Source organism: Sparus aurata, chromosome 9 (assembly GCF_900880675.1).
Source record: "Sparus aurata chromosome 9, fSpaAur1.1, whole genome shotgun sequence".
Lineage (NCBI taxonomy): Eukaryota > Metazoa > Chordata > Actinopteri > Spariformes > Sparidae > Sparus > Sparus aurata.
The window spans coordinates 9,900,538-9,922,688 of record NC_044195.1 but is presented as its reverse complement, the minus strand read 5'-3'; the positions used below and the strand labels follow the sequence as shown (position 1 = coordinate 9,922,688).

At 41.3% G+C, this 22,151-nt stretch overlaps 1 protein-coding gene across 1 annotated transcript; it reads left to right on the top strand.

Annotated features, from left to right (window-relative positions):
* Nucleotides 1-4,537: 4,537 nt before the first annotated feature.
* Nucleotides 4,538-20,204, top strand: lonrf2 (LON peptidase N-terminal domain and ring finger 2). Its single transcript, XM_030428325.1, has 12 exons — nucleotides 4,538-6,273; nucleotides 9,611-9,729; nucleotides 10,605-10,727; nucleotides 11,195-11,356; nucleotides 12,186-12,411; nucleotides 13,441-13,540; nucleotides 13,695-13,809; nucleotides 14,032-14,153; nucleotides 15,120-15,306; nucleotides 15,421-15,555; nucleotides 15,877-16,026; nucleotides 17,354-20,204. The coding sequence occupies exons 1-12, from the start codon at nucleotides 5,529-5,531 to the stop codon at nucleotides 17,510-17,512; spliced, it is 2,343 nt and encodes a 780-aa protein (XP_030284185.1). The 5' UTR covers nucleotides 4,538-5,528; the 3' UTR covers nucleotides 17,513-20,204.
* Nucleotides 20,205-22,151: the final 1,947 nt, after the last annotated feature.

Genomic DNA, 22,151 nt, shown 5'->3' with positions numbered 1-22,151 from the left:
TCTAAACATGTGTTAGAGCACAGGTTATACTCCTCCACGATACCTTATCAATTCATCTTGTTAGAGATGACCCTCCATTTTGTTACAACACCCTATCACACACACACTTCCTGCAGGGCGTGCTGAACAGATAGGACAGCAGTGGTTTCACAATCGCCTGCTTCCAGGAACTGACTCAAAGAGGCCTGTGTCATCCTTATACAACGGTCCCCGAGAGCGCCACATGCTGAAGGGGCAGCGCAAATCAAAACAATTATAACAACAAATGAACAAAGAAAGAGAGAAAGAATAACAAACTCTGCATCCCTGTTGTTCCTTATTATTTGACCCTGCCTGCATTTAGGGTGGCTGTGTCACATGAGCAGTGACTGAGCTGAAAGTGGGGAGGGGGCTGCATCTGAGGTCAGAGGAGAGAGAGCAGCAGGCCTGACTGACAGATGTCATGAGGCAGCTTATAGGTTTGTATTATTACATCAAAATAGAGCAAAACTTGCTAATAATGCTAGATAATGAAGCTATGTTAGCTGCTGAGGATGTTTATGAATCGTGTGAATGTCAAGCCTGTAAGCTTATTTGGCTAACTGCTGCTGCTGTTCAGTGTTCCTCCTCCAACCTACAGCGTTTGACACTGTGCTGAAGTTCTCTGACCAATATGGACAAATAATTTCCCATGTTGTTGGTCATGTGTAACTATTTCTATTTTTATATTTATTGGGGTGCGACCTCTTTTATTTTAACAATGCACAATCACAAGTAGGTAATAATGTGTTATGTTGAACCACTGGTGCCAGAAGCAGTGTGCTGGCTGCAGCAGTTGTATGTCCGTCTCTGTCTGCTGCAGCTACATGTTTTTGCTTGTACAGGCTAATCTACTGTACAACTGTCCAGATGCACTCGGGACATTTTAGCAGAAGCCTCCACCGGCTGCTGGAGAAGGGCCTTCTCATCTGCCATGTACACCACTCTCTGAAGCACGTCAATTCAGAAGATGATCTGTGATCTCTGATGCACTGCTGTGTTGTTATTATTTGTATTGTTGTTATTTTTATTTTTACTGAATGTTACAGTTAAACCTTGTCACTAATGGAATGCAGGTCTTAATCAAATTAAATGAAGCTTATTTGTACAGTGCCTACTTTATATTAAGTAAAAGATCTTAATCTCGCCTGAGGCACCAAAATGGCTACACATGTCAACACTGCAGATTTATCTAGTGATAAAGATGAATTAATTTTATTGTCAGTTGTGAAACCTTAGTAGAAACATGTATAACTCAGCCTGCCCTCAAATAACACTACAAAGAATGGGATCCAGTGTGTGCTGCTCACAACATTAAAAAGAAAAAAAAAAACCACACAATTTATGGACACATTTCCAGAAAGAGTGTCTCAATTACTCTGGATAATCCACAGACGATCATTAGAAATGTTTAGATTTTCATTCTACATTTTACAAGTCTGCACATTTCATGGTAAGTAGGTGTTTATCACCAAGTAATATGTTTAAAATGTATTCCAAAGATGTTCACTGATTTATTTTTATAGTTAGCCACTCTACAATTGGTTATCTACAAATACAACATAATCAAGAGGCCTAATAATAACGTCCTTGCCTCACACCACTCAAGTTGATGTCAACTCTTTATTTTGAGACCAACAGTACATCAGCCAATATATTAATAACAGGACAAGTATAATGACTGTGTGTGTTTGACAGATGGCGAGAGAGGGTCTGATTGTTGATTGATAAATTGGTGAAAATGTAAGTGGTTTCAAAAAAATGTACTTCAGCTTACTGACCCGTGGGTGTTGGGCAGAAACTAGTTGGAAATTAAGCTACAACAACTCACGTCAGTTAAGAGGCCCGCTGAGGGTAATTTAGACAGAAGTTGGAAGTTAAAATGGTACGATCAGCAGAAGTTAAAAAGAAACTATTTGGAAGTTGGAAACAAGAAATGGCCAGCTATTATTAGTTGTTTGTTGGATAATAGCATAGCAATTTTTTCATCAAATCATGCTGGAATATTTTTTTTCTTGTTACCACCTACTTGCCATAAAATACTATAAAAATGAACACATTATTGTAGATTATGCAAACTAAGTAGCAAACTGTTTCTGGAAAAAAAATGCAATAATGTACACAAGTGTTGTACTGAGGTCAGATGTAATTAAAAAACAGATTGATTGGATTGATTAAATCCTAAAAGAATTTAAAATTGTTGTTAACTCAACCAGAGGCTGAAAGAATGATAATTATGAGACCACATGACACCACATGTTGACCTCAAGAAGATGTCAGGGCTTCTACTCACTCTGGTTTTGTGTAAAGGGTCTTAAAGGTCTTAATTGATTAGCGATTACAACTCTTACAAGGCTCAGTACTTTGTCTACCAAATCCATGCAGGATGACCCACAGCAGCAATTCATTCATTCTTCTGAGTTGACGTGCTGACGTGTTTACAATCATTGAGGACGACATGTTGACATTTCAACAAAGAAAAAAAATGTTGGTGAAGGAATTTGAAGGCTCATTGTGTAAAATTGTTGATTGTTGAGTCTCATTCCTAAGTCATCAAGTGACAAAGATGTTGCTGGTATTTGACAAGCTGGGCATGAGAGTCACCAATCTTTATCCAGAATCCTCTATTGCACCATGAAGGGGATTCTAACTTTTCAATTTGAGTGAACAATTTTCCTACAGTGGTTTTTGGAGAGAACTCTGATTGGATTATCCATGAATTGATCATCCACAGTGAGTCGAAAAAGTTGTTAAATGGAGTGTTTGTCCTCAGTTGTGAACTCCGTTTTGAAACTTGTCATTTGTGCCGTACATCTGCTCCATAACCTAAATTAATTATATAAAGTTAATATTCTACTTACAATTCCAACAAAAGATCAAACAAGAGATTCACAGCATTAGGGCTACACAGGGTCATTCATTTCCCGCATATTTTTCAATGGAAGTTTGAAGCGCATTTCGACATAAAAATCGAACAATATAACATAATAATAATTATAACTTGATTTTTATAGTCCTTATCTAAACAAGGTAACACAGTGCTTCACATACAAAACAGGTGAAAATAAGCTTCACAGAATACATGAGAATTAAACTGAGATAAAGAACACTGGCAGGTTAGAAGTGTCTCACAGTATGCATGTATCTCGTCAGCCACCGGGAGGAAGACTTTGTGGATCTGATTGGGAACGTTTTTATGTTGTCAATGAAAGTTCAGTACAAAATTAAATGAATCAATTCATTTTTTCAAGTTCAACGCAACTAAATGGATGTCCTTTTTTTTAATAGAAGGGGTTTACAATCATGTCTGATTATGAAATGGTAAATGTTTGTTCTTAACTGCATCCAACGCAGTACAGCCCCCATTTTTTTCATTTTATTCCTGTTTTTTCCTATAAAAAGTGGCCACCCTAAACATCCCCTCAATTTTGCACCCTACTCAGGAGTGATTCAAACTTCACTTAGGAATCAATCAGAATGTTACTTACGTAACTTGTAAACCAAAAGACGAACCACAGAGAAAACTCTTGTATGTTCCTGGACATTTCGTAGAATTTGTTTCCAGCTGTGAGAGGCACTGCAGTGTCATTCAACAGCAAACTCAAAAGCAAGCAAATTGAGTTAGCTGCATTCTGAGAAGTGACATCTTATCTAAGCAGGGAACAGGTCCTGCGACTACTGGACTGCCTACATTTGGAAGGTGGATTCAGATGCAGAACTTGAGCAACACCCAGGCCTCTTTCTTCATTTGTATTCTCATCCTTTTCCCACCTGAGAATGTTGCTAAGCTGAGGATGATTTTGATTGCCATGGATGATATTACTTTGTGGTTTTCACATGGTTTTTCTACGGTCACATCATATACTCCAAGGTATGCAGTGCATAAATTTGAAAAGGGACACAATTCTGTTGACTATGTTTAACATCAAATTATGTCCTCTGTGCCCCATGCATTTAAATGATTAAGTCTGCCCCTTGGTGCAGGATCAGCCCAGCCTCTCTAGTTCCTCTAAAAATGATCCAGTTCTTGCGTCGGGTCCTGTGGAGATCCAAATCCCTGAATTGGGTCATATGCAGTTTTCGAAAGGCTCCACATAGCTCGTTCAAATACAACCGTTAAAAACTGGCTTCTTTTCTGCTTTTTCCTGCATACGTTGGCTCCTTATCATAAGGCTGAACCACAATATGTAGGCTGCTCAGCATTTATTCAGCAGACGTGATCCACTGCTTATATAAAGCATTACATAAAACAATGAATCAATCCCACAGCCAGAACTAAGAGTTGAGCAGCGACAAAGTGATAATTCAAATCAAACAGAGGTCGATTATTCTTTTCCTTTCACCTGAGGGGATCTTATTGTGACATCACGTGTGAAATCTCGATAAAACCAATAAGTATTAGCTTGTTTTGGAGGATCTCAGTCACCCACTACTGTCTGAGAAGTTATACAATATCATTGCGTTATATAAGTGAGCCACATAGAGGACCAATAGCAGCCCTCCTCGTGCGTCACGTGACGCCCTCCGCTTGCTACGGCGAACTGTTCGTGAAATCCGGAGAAGCAACAACATCGAGCTGCCGAAGCTAGCTGGCACGCGACCAAGCTGGAATATCCCAGTATCTGCTTTATTTTATCGGGTTATTCTCGTTTTAAAGAAGAGGACATGACACACGGATTCGTCCAAATACGTGGGTTCTGGGACATTGGGTTGAAAAGAGTTCGTTTGTGGACTTCGACGAGCGGCGAAGGAGCTATCTGTGTTAGCTGTTATTTAACCCGCTGTTAACGTTAGCTAACGTTAGCCCTCGGCTCGAAGTGCATATAAACAACGTCCGATCAGTTGCGGTCCACCGGAGAAAAGACGGGCTTGTCGGTCTGTAGCTTAGATATATTCAATTCATTCTCAACTTCAATGTACTGTCAACTCTTTTAAAATCTACATTTGGCCTTAGTTGGGTTTGTTCGGTATCTTAACGACGAGTTTGAAATTAAGCTTCTTACTTACTAAGCACGGAGGACTTGAACCACTGGCTCTCAGTTTATATAAACATAGTGTAAAACCATTTTCGTGTTATCTACGAAGCGGCAGTGTTTGTGAAGTTTCATCTATAACGTTAGTCGATCTGAGACAGCGTCAATGCTGTGAAGCTTAGTAAATAACACCGATATCCTACCTCCAGCAGCCTGAGCCGGTGTTGACAGGGAAGATGCGTCCCTCTGTGGCTTCATTGGTGTAGAGGCCATTGTTTACTGTTTGCGGAACTTAGACAGCACTAGTAATAATACATCCTATGTTGGTGGCTTGTGAGTCTGAATGAGTCCCTAACTACTTCCAATGGCGAACATCGAGAGACGGTCGTGGATTTGGTTTGAAAGCAAGACGTTAAATGATAGTTTAAGTGTGGGGTATGATTTCTGATCACCGTGGGGAGACAGGTCTGCTTTTGCCAGACTGTCAGTGAACCTCTTCACTGTTCAAGTATCAGACTTTCCCTTTGGAAGACGAAGATGGAGACGGGAGTACGGCCACATCAGGGCGAGCTGTTCGTCCACCAGCTCTCCAACCCAGGGGCTGTGGGCATCTGCCCTGAAATGCTGGAGGTGGCAGAGGAGGCCAGCCGGGCTGGGGACTTTAACCTGGCCGTGGAGATCTACAGCTCCCAGCTCGCTGACCTCCAGCAGCCGGACAGGGGCTTGTGTCTGAGGAAGGCCGACTCTTTGGCCCGCGCCGGGCGGATATCTGAGGCGCTGGACTCGTACTGCACGGCCGCCAGCCTGGGCAAACTGCGGACGGAGGAGCTCAGCCTCCTGGTGGAAACCATCGCCCGGACTCTCCGTGAGAAGGAGCTGGGCCTCCCCGGGACGGTAAACGGACATGGTAGAAGCAGTAATGGGGAAGATGGTGTTGAAAGTGACGGGGAGTGTGCAGAAGATGAAGTTCTGGACCTGTTTTCTTGTCGCCTGTGCAAGTGTCTGCTCCATGAGCCTACAACCGTGGATTGTGGACACACTTTCTGCAAACGCTGCATAGAGGACGACTGTGTCAAAGACTGTATACATTGCAAACAAAAGTTGAACAAAAAAGACGGACTGCCAAACGGCAGGAGATTAAATGTAGTACTCAGTGGCCTGCTGGACAAACTGTTTGCAACTGAGAGCAAAGCCAGGAGAATCTGGAAAGAAGGAGAGGTCCTGTGGAAAAACCAGGAGCTGCCCGAGGCCTTGGAGAAGTACAATGCAGCAGTGGATCTGGGTAAGAGCGCACAGCCTTCATTTATGTAATGCAAAGTTATTCATTTACCCCTTTCTGTGCTAAATGTGGCTCATTCTCATCAAAATTAGAATTTTGTGTAGGTGACCTACTTTTTCAGCCTAGCTACCCGGTGTCACCGATAAGGGGCGCCACTTCTACCTATCCAGACCGCACCGAGGTCAGGCGTTATATGATGCACGGTTCCTCGTTACCTAAGTAGCACACATACTGATCTGATGCTTCCCAGTGATACATTTATACCGTTTCCTATTTTTGCTCTGCACTTCATCCCTAGAGCAGCTATAGATAAGGGATGTATGTGTAGCTTTTTGTACACATCAGCCGGCTTTGTTATATATCTTAAATGTTGTATATCTTTGCATGATGCTCACATACTGTCTGAATGGTTCAGATTGAGTTGGACTAAGGCCCTAACCCCTCCCCCTGCTGCTGGTGTTTCATAAGTTGGCAGGTTATGCTGTGGTTGGTAACATTTAGGGAAGAGCGGCTTTGATAAACTGTTGCTATACTACACAAGAGAAATAACAACTTACTCAATTACTCAAAGCTACTCTTTCTTATGCCTCATATTTGGGATTGTTGTCAAGTTAAGCAGCTGTCTTCCTGAACCTTCTGAGCCAACAAACTGAATGTTCTGTTCCTTTGGCTCGTTACATAAAGAGTGCCAGTGTGGATTCATTAATTGTGGGCAAGGGCAAGTCTCATGTTGCAAGGGTTGGATCCTCTCAGAAGGCTGAAACGCCATACATATTACACTCACATTAAAAATCAATTTCCTGTGGTCCTGGAGTAGCTTAATTGGTGAAACAATGCACCAGAACTGCTGGGTATCTCAGGTGTTCACGCTCAGGCTGGTGTAAGAAATTGATCAGACATGAAAGTGTGAAGCAGAGGGAATATATCATGTCTCATTTTGTCATTTTAGACTTCAGATGGCATTTTTCCAACATTTCTTTCCCCAGATCAATATTGATTCATGCCTTCTGTCTTGTGAAGGACTCTGGGTTGACAGGAGGACAGAGTGCCTTCACAGCTTTCACACTGCCACTTAGTGTTTCCCCAACAAATGCAGCAGGAGGCCATCTGGTATCAGTGATGCAGGATGAGCATAATGAGCTCATGATTTCAGCGGAAGTACAGCTGTTGGCCATCCTGTGCCTTTTTTGTTTATACACTTGGTGGTTGTCTGTGCTACATGTTTTAATACATTACATTTGCACAATGACATTTATATAATGATGTGCGACCTATGTTTGTGAGAGAGAGCAAAATGGACAGGTGCAATAGTGTGTCCTGGGGTAGAGATTGTAGTATGTTCTGCACGGTAGCGCAACCGAGGCAATGCCACCGCTGATTGTTGATCATTTCCTTTAATTTTTAAGGGATGAAGAAATTAGAGGATAACACAATTAAGAGATGTCACAATTTATTTTGAGTTCACAAATTGATTTGACTTTAGTTTTTAGGGTCATCCACTGATTAGATTTTTTGCCTTTAACCTTTTTTCAGCACTGATGGCTACAAAAATGTGTATATATGTGTCGATTTGACACCGTTGCCATTTCTGGGAGACAAGTTAGCCTTTCATTTTTCCTTCTTTTTTCCCTTGTGTGTCACTTTGTCCTCAAGAATGCACTGGAAAACGTAAGAAATGGGGCATCTACTGACTCTGCTGCACATACCACTGTCAGAGTTGGATGGCAAAGTTGACTGCGCCTCCTTAGATCTTGGCTGATTTGCTGGGCTTGCTGTAACAGTTATTATTTATGACTGCAGACATTAGCTTCAGGTGAAAGTAGCTAACGTGATTAGTAATTGCTGTGAGGCAGAAGTGTCGTCCAGCTCATGCTTCACAGCAAGTTCATATAATTAAACATCTACACCGAGATGTCCATTTATAATAATACCTGGAGAGTGTTTTTTTTAACGCTTGCAGATGGCCTCTGATAAGTAACGTCAGCCTAATGTTGGCCCACAATTCAAAGTATTGCCAGATATGTTGGCCAGGAATGGGGAGGCTACACAAGTGTATTTTTCGGTATTGTGCTCCCCCAGTGTTGCCATAAGGCAGCAGTTGTTGGTCTTTGTGACATGTGAGAGGGAAAATCAAAAGCTGCTGTGGCTTCTCCGTACACTATATCTCCCACATTGGCCAAGCAAGGATGTGAGAGTTGATCAAGCCACTTGGCTGGGCGAGACAGTTTAAGGTTAACCTCAGAGTGACAGAAGGAAGTGCGGTGACTACATTGGTGAGATGGTGAGCATTCTCACTACTCACCTCAGCAAGTTGTCTTTTCTGCTGTGGGACAGACTTTTTGATACACAATCAAAAAGCACTTTCCCAGCAGCTCTAGTACTATGGCAACTCTGAGTGGACACAGTACCTCAAATACAGACAAACCCCAAACTCCCACTCAAAAATAACATCAGCATCCATCACAACGTTTCACTGTGAACTCCATCATCAGCTAACCCTGCCCTAAAATCCTTAGCAGCACAACGATTCTTACAAAGCAACACAGGTGCTTGGAGTCAAACATATGGTCTAAAAAAAGATGAGTTGTTATTTTAATGTTAGAACGTCAGCAACAGGACTAACGCTAGGAAACAATGTGAACAGAGTCTAAAATTTACATATGTCTATTGAAATAACAGTCACAGCATGTTAACCTCCTCAGCACCATCCTCCTGTTCCTATGCAGCCTTAGTTTTCAACAGTCATACGCGCATATCTGTTTATGGCGGTTTTACGCGTTTAATTTGTAAAGATGACCGTCAGATGGGCTGAATTCTCGACACACCGGAACACATGAAGAGATTGATCCTAAAATGAAATGATCACTTGTTGATTTAATTGACACCTTGTCTTGTGAACAGCAGAGCCATATGAAGCCATATTTACCTTTTACCTAAGTTTTCAAAGACCCTGTATGAATAATATTCTAATAGGACTGGAGCTTCATGGTCCTGAAGTCTGGTTTAAAAAAGGTGCTAAAAGTCAGCATTGGGTGTAAAAAGTACTTGTATCCATAACAATTAGTAAAGTGTGTCATTTGGAGAAAACCTGTATAATAATGTGGCCATAAAGTGACTGCTGATGAACAAAAGCAGGCTGAGAATCGGCATCTGACTCTTTTTTCTTTTTTAATCACCACATAAGTTACATAGCATTCTTATGGAAATAGGTCTGCAGTCACGTTACATTGTTGCCCTACTTCGGCTAGACCTAGAAAAAACTGTCCATCCCCTGAAGGCCTGTCCACTGACCTCATGCTGTGTGTGTGTGTATGTGTTTGTTTTTCCCTGTGGTGTACAGTGCCCTCTTCAGGCAGACTGCTGTGCCAGCGGGCTGAATTGCACATGGAGATGAGGAACTTCAGTCAGGCAGTGCAGGATGCTGACAGTCTCTGTGGGATAAAACCTCTCTGGACAAAGGTGAGACACAAGTTTGAAAAGGATCTAAAGGGCTAATTGGAATATGTCTGAATAATGATAAGACACAGCCTGGCACAGCGATAGAAATCTAAGAAACATCAGAAACAAATATTCACTCAGATCTCATTATAGTAAGCATCAGAAATTGTTCTGTTTCTTTCTGCCAGACAACACTTGCAATACCTGTTGACCGATTTTGCTAAGTATGTATATATTCTGTGTTTGTAAGAATATCAGCCAGCATAATAATAATGATAATAATGTTTTTTATATACCTTAATATCTGTATTGGCTCCAAAACTCCAGTATGTACTTATAGTTTTCATTTAATAGTTGTGATATAAAACATGATAGTGCTTTTGAATATATTTGGTGTCAGTGGAATATGCTTGCTGTGGTTTTATGTGTTATACAGTGTTAGGGCATACCTCGAGTACATTACTTGTAATTGTTTTACTTTTTTTAACATTCAGATGAATGGCACAATTGTAATTTGAAAGTGTCTGAACAACTGCAACGGGAGTAGTCTGAGACAGATTTCACTTAAGTAGAGTTGATCCACAAAGGGATGATGGAAAACAAATTAGTCAAAGTAAAAGCTCCTTTACTGAAATATTTCACATTTGAAAACAATGCTGTCATTAATGGGGGAAAGGGAGTTGGTTACCTCACTGAAAAGTTGAAGGTGTGCAGCCTGTCGCCTGTAGCTCTGTAATGCTGCTCCTTCTTATTCTCACAGACAATATAAAACTATTCCCTGTAATATTTCAAACTGATATTCTGTCAACAAATGTCTTGCAGTAGTGACGAGTCATTCACTGGGAAACGCAATGCATTTCCTGTCAAAACTGTATAACCCTTTTTTGTTTTTGCAGGCTCACTGTTTGAAAGCCACGGCCCTGAGTGAAGCGGGTCAAAATGATGAGGCCTTGCAGGAATACTTCATGTGTATAGCGCTAAAGCCTGACTGGACCAAAGTCAAACTGGAGGCTCAGAAGGTAAGTGAAGCCCCCCTTAGAATTAAAAAAAATGCTTCTAACTTCTTTTTTTCATGAAATGTATGATATGCCTGTAAAATGTCATTCATCCAAACTTTTTCTGATACATTTTGAAGGAAAAAATTGCTAAACACATGTTCTCGGGGGGAAAACAGCATAAATTTATTTCAATCAAACTAAGGCCATCGTGTCCTCATGAGTAACATTCTCCAGTCTCTGTTGTGCATGTAGTGAATGCGGCTGTTCAGGTATATTTTAATAATGCAAAATGTGACTGCGGTGGAATCCGTTTGCTATTTTTGATTTGGAGAACAGATCCCACCCAATGAGGTGTAGACAAGTGTGAATGAGACACATCTTATTAAAGTAGAATACAGGAAAAAACTGTTTCCTCACCTACTTCTGCTCATCTCTTCATGTGTAATGTGAATGTTGATCAAGTGCTTTGTTTTTTTTCCTTCCCGCAGGTCCTTAGCGAGGTGTTCTCCTCTGTGTTTGAAAAGGAGGATATGCCAACGCCGCTGCACCCACTGCAGGGTGGGCTGACCACCCGGCACATCAAACCCCCCGCCTTGCTCAGGTCCCTGAGGCCACTTACACAGACCCAGAGACCAGGATCCTCCTCACAGGTTAATGAACACAGACAAACACACCATCAGACCAATGGAAAGATGTGTTATAAGAGAAATTTCTTCTTAATGATCGAATGAATGTTGAGACATTACCAAGATAAATCAAAAATATTATGGATTCTATTATATATTGAAATACTGCCCACCCCTACACGATTGTATGTCTTGTTCTTCTCCAACCTCATTGCTTTATTTTTAATTAACTTAATTTAAAACATTTTTCGCATATCTGTGTAGTCAGATATCTACATTAACTTATATGAGCACAATCCTATACGGTGTATTTACACTGCTGATGTCAGGACTATTCTTTACCTGCTTGTATAATAACAACATTATTTCAAGTCCTGAATGTCCAGGGATCTGAAAGCACTTTGTCTTCCTTCCACTAATTTTGGGTTTGTAAGCAGGTAGATGTCAGGGAGACTGATTATTGTAATTTGACACATGGACACATACTAGGTCTTGACAGATAACTGTGTTGACTTGCAGTCTTATTTTTCAAATCTCGGATCAGCCAACACAGAAAGACCACAACAGATGCAGTAAAAAAAATAGATAAATGCATTTGTCTCCCAGAGTAAGGCCAACAGTCATAACCCTAAGTTCCTTACTAAGTAGATTCAAATATACACACAGTCTGTTTTAGGTTCAGGAGCATTCATCTGGACTGCACCTGTATTCAGAATACATTATATTCCCACCATTTTGTGTTGACATTTTGGATGAGTGCGCACTGGAGCAAAATGTGTCTGTGAATAATTTCTTCATAATCATCCAGCTCACTAATCTGTCTGTCTGTCTGTCTGTCTGTCTGTCTGTCTAGGACTCAGAGTTTAGTGTGAGTAAAAGTGCTCCAGCAGACGACTCGTCCTCCAGACTGTCTGGTCCGTGTCCTAGTAAATCGGACTCCGCTGCTGTGAAGGACAGCGCCAACAGCCTGGCCAGTGTTCTGGCTACACTGCCAGCCCCCCCTGGTGGCCTCAAGAGGAAACACAGCGGAGACGGACCCTCAGCAATCTTCAACCCTCCATCTAAACAGCTCAGACCTGGTAGGAGAATCTGATTTTCATTCCAAAATTAGATTTTTCACGGATTCACATTACTTAATATTGAGCGCTGTATTTTCTTTCCTTTCTCTCTGTGTCACTGATTGGATGGCACCTACATTTTAAGTCTGGGCCAACCTGTTGGCTTTTACCAATAGATAATCAAATTATTCAGTTCAGTTCAGTTCAACATCTTAAAAATGTAAGCATTTGAAGCAGCACTCAAAACATCAAACCAAGCAGGAAATATAACCAATAAAACGATTCTGTTAATTTCAAAATTTAACCCAAAGATTTTAAGATCTTGTGTTGTTTTTTTACTTCATAGTTCAAAAGCATTCACTGATAACCAAGTAAAACCAAGGAAGTACTGCACAAGTAGTTGCTTTCTTCTGTTATAAAGTTAATGGAGTTGTCCTGATTCTTTCAATGCTGCATCATCCTGCAGTCTGCATCTCTGTTCTGAACCAGTTAAGCTACTTAGACAAGATAAGAGGCATAAAACGAAATGATGTTTGGTTAACCCTCAGAGACCAGCAGCAATAGAAAACAATAATACTTTTCCAGTCAGAGAAGAGATTGTTATCTGTTAGTGCAGTTAAATTTGTGCCAGTGTTCATGGTTCACTGTTGTTTACAACATATCACAGGATCAAATTACTGTTCAAAGAACTTTGTTCCATATGTAATTTCCCTGTGTACAGCTGACTATAATGGCATGATACTTGAATCACAGAGTCTGTCTTCTCTCTGACAAAACAAAGCCGAACACTTGCCATGTGATACAACTTCATTGTTTCCTGTAAGTGTGTGTTTTTTGTGACTTAAGCCAGGGATAGAAAAAAACAAAACCCTCACCATCGCTCTGGTCGGGTTTCATTTTTGTTTTTTGACTGCACAGCATAAAAAAGTCTGCCCTGTCCACTGTAATATTATAATATTTTCTTTTATAATATATTAGATAATAACATTGATAACCTAAACACACGGAAATAGGTATCCTGATGGTGTCATTTTTTATTTTTTTTTACAGATAAACTGTGCAGCTTCCAGGCCACTACATTGTGTGGAGGGAGGACGGTTCATGCTGATCTACTGGACAGTGGAGACATGGAGTGTTCACTTTGCATGAGGTGACTGCGCACAGACAAAACTTCCTGAGCACGCGCACACACACACACACACACACACACACACACACACACACACACACACACACACACAGTAACTATATGCTGGTATCAGTAGCTAATATGTTAAATTTGTGTGCTTTTTTTTGTCCTCCAGATTGTTCTATGAGCCGGTGGCCACTCCCTGCGGTCACACCTTCTGCCTCAAATGTCTGGAGCGCTGCCTGGACCATAACCCCAACTGTCCTCTGTGCAAGGAGAATCTGTCTGAGGTACACACATACTTCATGCACTGTCAAATATCCAAATACACCTGATCAAAACGGGGGTTTATGGGGGTTTTTCTTCTTAATCTTCATTTTATAGGTCAAAGGATGAATAAATTAATTATGTCAATTTTGACTGATTAAATGATTATGAAAACGATGGTTTTTGTAGACCTAGTATGTAACAAAAATCTAATTTATGGTGTTGTGTGTGTGTTGTCATTGCAGTATCTGGCCACCAGGGGCTACAGCAAGACCCTGCTGATGGAGGAAGTGCTGCAGCGTTACCTAGGAGATGAGCTGGCAGAGAGGAAGAAAATCCATGAAGAGGAGATGAAGGAGCTGTCCAAGTAAGTTATTTACGTCTGAATCAACATTTCACTGGATCAAAAATAAATGTTCAGATGGTGTTATAGTAACAGTAGTCCTAAACCAGACAACCTACATCATACAACCTGGACAGGAATTCCAGATAATGTGACATGTTTTTAAAAGCGGCTTTTAAAAGTATTGTTTTTATAGCATGTAGTTACATTGTTTTGTTTCTTTCCTACTTTTACAAACACAAGGTACACAAAACTGGGGTTAGAGAAATTATCTTGAGCTGGAATTTTATTAAATTAGTATGACCCAAACCTGGGTATAAAACCAGTATTATGTGAACTGCATACTGTATACTAGGAAATATTCCAGCATGCACTCTTTGATCCCCAAAACGATTTTAAAGAAGAAGCACTCAGGTTAAGTTTTTCATTTTTACATTTTTTATTATTATAGGGGGAGTAAAGTACCGGAAAAAGGTAGCATTGTGTACTGGTTCGAATTTCAGGCATCAGAACCGATACCGGCTCAAATGTGAACTGATTGTTAACACGTCTCAATTAAAAGCCTATAAACAATAAAATAATATGAATCGGCACAATAACTAGTAACAAAAATATATATGTTGGAAAAAAGTCAAATTTGAGTAAACAATTTAGTACCTCAAGAATAATACTGAAGAACAAAACTTGAGTAAGTTGTTCTAAGGTTGATTTCATCACTGGTTGCTCTAAACAACAGATTCTGGTTATCGGTCTGCTTGATTTTTTGATAATCAGCCAGGAAAAAGCCATATTGGTCAAACCCTTGCACAAAACATTTATGATAATAAAAAAAACAATTTTAAAGTAACAATAATTAAATCAGTTAAGCTGTACAGTGTAAAATAGATTAAACAGGATTTCTTTAATTTGACAAAAAATCCTGACCACTAAGTTTAATTTGCTCGTTGCCCTTGAAAAGTCTTAATAAAGTTTCTATTGTGTCTGTTGTAGCCTGAACCAGGAAGTGCCCATCTTTGTGTGCACCATGGCCTTCCCCACCATCCCCTGCCCGCTGCACGTGTTCGAGCCGCGTTACCGCCTCATGATCCGCCGCTCCATGGAGACAGGCACCAAGCAGTTCGGCATGTGCATAGCCGATGAGCTCAAAGGTTTTGCTGACTATGGCTGCATGCTGCAGGTGAGTGTGTGGACCTAGAGCTGTAACAGGATTGTTTTCATCTAGTACATTTTCTCACCTCACCCTACTTAACATAGACTCTATCAGTTAAGGACAACATATTCTGTCTTTCAGGTGCGAGACGTGAAGTTTTTTCCTGACGGTCGTTCAGTTGTCGACACCATCGGTGTGTCACGGTTTAAGGTCCTCAGCCACGGCCAGAGGGACGGCTACAACACCGCCAAGATAGAGTACCTGGTAGATAAGAAGGTGGGTTCAGAGGAAGTCCGTGTGAGTGTGTTGTTTGTTAGAGCATGTCATTTAAGACACTTTCCATCATGCTGCTGTCACTCAAGGTAGAATGCTGACAGCTGAGCAGTGGGGGGCCTGAATCAACCTCACCGTGTCACAGGACCGAAATTAATTTTTTCTGCCGCAATAAACAGATGGATTTGCTTATGTTAATTAATATGTACTTAAATTATTCTCAGTCATTCAGGTGTAAGGTTTTGTAATCAGACAAACAGCTTCTGTCATCTTTCCTCTGGTCAGTGGTGTTTTTTTGAAAAAACGGTCTCTCTGTCTAATCAGGTGGAGGCAGAGGAGCTGGTGGAGCTTGTGAAGCTGCACGACTCTGTGTACGATCAGGCCGACAGCTGGTTCACCTCCCTGAAAGACAACATGAAGAGCCAGATCCTCAGTCACTTCGGACACTTCCCCAGCAAAGACCCCGACCCACAGGTCAGCAAACATACTTTGACTGCTTATACCATGTTCAATATAGATGTAAAGAGAAATACATTAAGAAGTCAGATGCCAGTTTACCGCTAGCCTCCGGAAACTGCTTTTAACCACACTGCGTGTACTCAGCTGCTCTCTTCATCTGCTAAGATTAAACAATCCACAAGATTCAGATTCATTTTAGGTTGGTTAAGGTTACATTTGTGGAACAATATAATTGATTGTTTAATAAGATCGAGTTGACAGAATTTTTAGAAAGAAAAGAAAAAGACTTTACTTTGACTAAACAGTATGAATACAAACACCATATGCTTAAGATCTTAGTTGGAACATTTTGTGTCCAGCCAGTGTCTTGCTTGGCAATCAGAGGCCTAAACAGGATAGGTATTTTCCTAGAGCAGTGAGGAAAGGTAAGACGATCTCTCAGATGCTCCAGGTTTTCTACTTTGTTATTCTCTGCTCACCCCAAGAGAAAACCAGCTGTAGGTAGCAAATGCAGTGGCAAGGTGAGCAGACACATATTGGTCCTGAAGGTGACACTGAATTAGTTGTGACACACAGGAATTTGATAAAATCCTTCATTTTGAGTTTGAATGTGCAGTTATTTAGAGTTGGATGCCCTAGCTTTAGTGATGAACCGAGACCGGAACAAAAAGATCTTCAGGAAAATACTCAAGTACCTGTTCAGTTCGGAAACTGATCAGTCACACCCACACAGAAGGAGTCATTGTGTGTCTGCACACCTATCTGTGTTTAAAGACAGAGCCAATGTGAGAGAGGAGTGAGAGAAATGTGCCTTGTGTTGTATGGGAGGGCAGACACGGGGGATGGAGTGGTATTTTGGAACAAAAGTGATGCTCTGATATATATGCATTGAAATTATCTGGAGGAACAATGACTTGTATACTCTTTTCTGTCAGCTGGAAGTTCCTAAAGTTACTCCCAGATACCAGAGCTTAATTGTGATAAACACAAGTTTTATTTTTGAAACATTATTTGAACATGTGACTATTCAGTCCTTTTTAGCTCTGGTTTTGTTTCAACACATTTCTGAGAATAATATATGAACAATCACCCAATGTCATCTGATTCAGCGTGGACGATGGTCTTTGCGGGCAGCAGTCCCAGACAGTCTCTAAAATTACTCTAGTTGTTCAGAAATCTACTTTCCACAAAAGAACCATCTTGTCATAAATTTCTTAAACTAATCTAAAAAAATCTGATTTTTTTTTTAATATGAAGATGCTTTAAAAAGATTCCTAACGGACATCCAGCCCTTTTTAAAGCCCAGTTTTCTAACACTGTATGTATATTTTCTGTCCTGCAGGCCAGTCCCTGTGGTCCAGCCTGGTGTTGGTGGCTGCTTGCTGTCCTTCCGTTGGAGAATCGAGCCCAGCTCACCATCCTGGCCATGACCTCCCTCAAAGACCGCCTAATTGCCATCCGCAGGGTTCTCATCTTCGTTACACGCAAGAGGCCGCGGTGACTGGCTGGCCACTCGAGACACAGACTGGAACCTCTTGGGCTTCTATGCAGTTCAGCGATTCATTTATTAATTTGTTTGACCATTCATTTGTTCATCTGGTCACTCATTGATTGACTGATTGACTCAATAACACATGTTTGCTCATTCATTTACATGCCCACTCGTGCATCAGTTCCTCAGATGCTCATGTACTCCTTCATGCATCATGCAGCCTCGCTGAGCACATGTGTCTGTTCTGTTGAGAGCGGCAGGTGGGTGGGGGGGCAGCCATGAAGGCTTTCCTGGTCCCCTCCCCCCACCAACAGCCCTCTCTAATCAATTCATCTTGGATTAACTACAATGCATCTCCAAACGAGTGACCTCTCACCTCTTGTTCTCTGTTGAGACAGAGGTAAAAACAGTCAGGGCAAGCTGTTTCACTTGGTTTAGGTCACTTCTGGGTAATTCACCCAACTCTCTGTCATGAAGGAACTACAAGTAGAAACTGAACTTGGCCTGCCACAGAGCCACGTGGCACCGCACATCCACGTTTGTACAGGTTCAGTCAAAACACAAACTCACCCTCTGAAATATGAAGTTGAAACAAAAACACTTGGCGTGATGGCAACACAAAGTGAATGTACTGGTCTGGCTGTAGTATGTGGATGTTTTTGTTTTTACTCTCTACTACATTTACAGAATCCGTTAGGCGAGTTGCACAAGAGGTCAGATTCCTGCATGTGCACGCCAAACAGCTGCTTTGCTCAAGTCTTACTGACTGAGCTGAAATTCATGTGCAAAAACCTGGAGCTTTGTATACGACGCCTCACCCACTGGTGGGCGTTTACCTCGACCATCTGATAGGAAGTCATGGGCACCATGTGAGTCCTTGCATCAAGATAGGATTGTGATTGTGCCCATGCTAGTGCTAAAAATTCCAGGCTACAGTGTATGAGAACAACTCCACATAACATGCTCCACCTGTTTTAATAAGAGATTTAAGGGCGCACCTACACTAGGCAATCCTTACTGTGCCCAAGCACGTTTGACCCCCAAAATCCAGTTTGTTTGACAAGTGCGAGCGCTCCGTACCGTGTGAGCACAGTACAGAGCGCTTTCTTGGCTCTTGGCATGGTTGGAAGAGGTGTGTTCCACCAGCACGGTATGAACGCTCACGCACGAGCACAAGCACAGCTGCTCAATGTGCACATGAAGTATAACCATTCGTATTACGCCACCTTACATGATGAAGAAATCCAGGAATGTGAGCGGGCCGTCTATGACCAAAACTACACAAATAAGCCACAAAAAAAGTAAGTGAAGTTAGTCATGTTCTCCGGGCTGCTCTCCACTGTGCGAGTGCAGACCAGTGTGGGACTGGGGAGGAGGGACAATCGTGCTTTGGCAAGGTACGGAGCAACTGGGCCAAGTGTGAGTGCACCCTAAGTGCTAAGTTTTAGTTGCGTATAGGAACTTGCAGATACAAATGCATCCTCCCAGATACAGTCGATCTGGAACATTGTGTCCTGTTGTAGCATATCTCTGGGACTTCAAATACAGACTTAGTTTTAGGGGTTGATTGTGTAATTTCTTGTTTTTTGTTTCTCTCGTTGCTATGCCCTTAGGTGTATGTGTATGGTGAAATCTTAAGTTGGGTGATTTATATGTATATCAATGTAACTCGGAGGCCTTTGTATTGATTTATTTAAGGAACGTTTCACCTCTCTCTCTCTCTCTCTCTCTCTCTCCGTTGCATTCTCTCTTAGTACATTTACATGCACACTAATGCAATTACAATGCTTCAAGTGGCCCATTGGAGATTTATAAAAGATAAACATGCGTCTAGTCAATATTCTCAATAAAACACATTGTGTATACGTGTAGCCTGACAAACGTGTTGAGAAATGTTCCATCCTCATAAAGCATTTGCCAACTGATTTCTGTCTTCCCTGCCTTTACTGGCATAATGCCACATCTCTTGGCACTAAGCATCACCAACAGTTGATTAGTTCGAAAGCTTTAAACAGAGATTAGCTGTCTCCATATAGCTACTGGCGGTCAAAAACTTTACAAGGTACTCGGTAATTGGTTAAATGCTGCACAATAATAACCCAGATTTTTAAGATTCCTTGAATTGGGGGGTGCGTAGAGTTTTTTGACCACTGGTGACGAATAAAGGTTCTTTCTGACTTTTTCAAACTGTTCCACTGATGCACAGCCAATCGAGGCAACATGTTAAAAGAATGCAAGAAACATGTGGCGAAGCAGGTGACGATGGCTAGCTGATGTGAACGATGCAGGTTTCAAATATTCAAAACATCAACTCTGCAAATGCTTTTATGAGGCTTTAGTTTGATATGTTGAGAAACACTTGAGTGGAAATTCACACTAACTTTTAACGTTGTACAATGATGGGAAGGATGAGCGATGGCGGAAGCGTTGATCTCTGAAAGTCTTCAGATGAAGTTTTTATCTCAAATGAAGTCTCAGTTTTAGCCTTGGTGAAGTTGTTGTTGTAATTGCATTCGCGGCATGCATGTAAATGCACCATTTCTCTGTATAATTCTGTCCTTCCAAATGTTTGTGACTCCACTGCAGTTTCTTGCTCTCTGTAAGGGGGAGGGGTTTACAACATGCTGCAATTCCCTGGTATATTTGTAAAGGGAGTTCTTGTACCTATTTTTTATTTCAAATAAAGAAAAAAACACATTCAGTTCCGTCTCTGCGTGTTGTCTCCTATCAGCTGCTTCACATCAGGGAGAAGGAACACTATAGCGTTTAAGGCAATGTCCTTTGGAGGTGAGGTACATAAACATCCCGAACAGCAGCAGCATCCTCATACACCTCTCTCTGACCGCTCTCCTCACACTTTTTAGGTGGATGTTTGTGAAGTCTCAAGCAGGTGACATCTATAGGCTCGTAACGACACCTCCAAGAAGCACGTTTATTAAATCAACTTTAAATAATCTAAAGGAAGGACACTGGAGAAGCTGGAACCATGAGATGTCAAATGCGTTCAGGGAAGTTTAAAATGGTGAGATGATGCGTGTGTTGAGCTAAGATTAATATTTTATCCAGGCGCAGGGATCTAGAGATGACGTCAAGTAGTATGCGACAAACCAAACCATCGCAAGCTGCAAGTGTCCTGAAATACAATGAAAAACAGGCTCAGCAGGTATCAGACAGGTAGAAAAGTACAACTGAATGTAACGGCACAGCCGGTGAAAGCATGAAAAATGACCTCATCTCATAAAATGTAAAAAAGATGATGGATTAATATTTCATCTTTGAATTATCATATGCAATGAATATGTATTTGATGTTATACTACACAGAACTACATTAATACTGCACATAATCGAAATGTAGTTGCAGGGAAGTGAAAACTAGTGGAGATTTCATTGCTCAGGTAAAAAAAAAAAAGTATTGTTGATAATTTGCTCACTGTAAACATTCTGCAACAATTGTTCAAATTAATGTCAAGACTGAAAATCCTTCTTCTGAATTTACCATGACCTGCTCGAGGAAATCTCCGACATGAACTGCGAGGGCCGGGCTGAGTTGGTTTTCCACTGATTGGACGGTACATAAAGAATATCAGAAAAATACTCATACAGCATCAAGTGGAGGTCAAAAACAACACAAAGAAGCACAAAACTTTCTCAGAATGAACATTTTGAAATCTGTCTCCCCCCCCCTTTTTTTTTACACAGTGCAAAATAAACTTGTCCATCTGAAACATGCTCAAAATAGGTTTTTCTCAAAATTTTACGTTGATGGGGAGATTGAGGAGTGGAATTATGTGGATGTGTGAATGTGGTGGACAGATGCAGTTAGGTCACGAAGATCAGACACATCTGACTCAAACACTTGGAGTGCGCAGCTTGCCTAACCTGGCTTGTAACCACATCCTCTCTAGAGGGAAATAGGTCAGAGACGTCTGAGCTGAGCTCTTTGGGTCTGATGTGGACTGTCAGGATGCAGCAGCCCATTATCACCTTCCCTCAATTATGTCAGTCAGCGGGGAGGAAAACACCGAGCAGAGGACTGATGAGGTGTCCACTACTTTTCTTCTAGATGAAGCTGCATTCTTGGCTTGTGTCTGCATCAGCCTCTGTAGTCCAGACAGGAAGCATTCTTCTTGTTTTCCTCTCCCCTCAGGCTCCGCCACCGAAGCTGTTTTATATAGTCTGCACAGTGTGACTGTTGCTGGGCAAAGTGAATTTAGGAATTTTTTTTTTTTTAAAGAGTTCTCCCTTCTTCCATCCTTGGCTGTTCAACACAGTAGCCTCTGTTGGACACACGGGGGCAGTGTCTGTCAGCGAAGCAGCAGCTGAGGTGAATCGTGAGGTTATTGAGTTCATTCAGAGGAGAGAGAGAAGACAGACAAAACAGAGAGGCACACATCCCAGATGGCAAATTCTGCTTCAAATTGGCTCCTGAAAATGTTGATTTTGAAAGTTCCTGGGGGACGAGATCATACAACATCCGACTTGTTTTGACACCACCTTGGTGTTATGTAAAGCACATTATGTAAACTGAGCTCTCGTCAACATCCTAAAAATATCATCATCGGGTCGTTCTATCATCATCTGCAATAATTATGTAGAAAAACCATCACGCTTACAGTGGCTGTGTGTTCACACCTTGGTAAACACAC

Coding starts and splice junctions, on each gene's coding strand:
- lonrf2 (XM_030428325.1), top strand. CDS start 5,529: ATGGAGACGGGAGTACGGCCACATCAGGGCGAGCTGTTCGTCCACCAG. Junction 13,541..13,694: donor GAGTGTTCACTTTGCATGAG/GTGACTGCGCAC, acceptor TTTGTCCTCCAG/ATTGTTCTATGAGCCGGTGG. Junction 15,556..15,876: donor AGTACCTGGTAGATAAGAAG/GTGGGTTCAGAG, acceptor CTGTCTAATCAG/GTGGAGGCAGAGGAGCTGGT.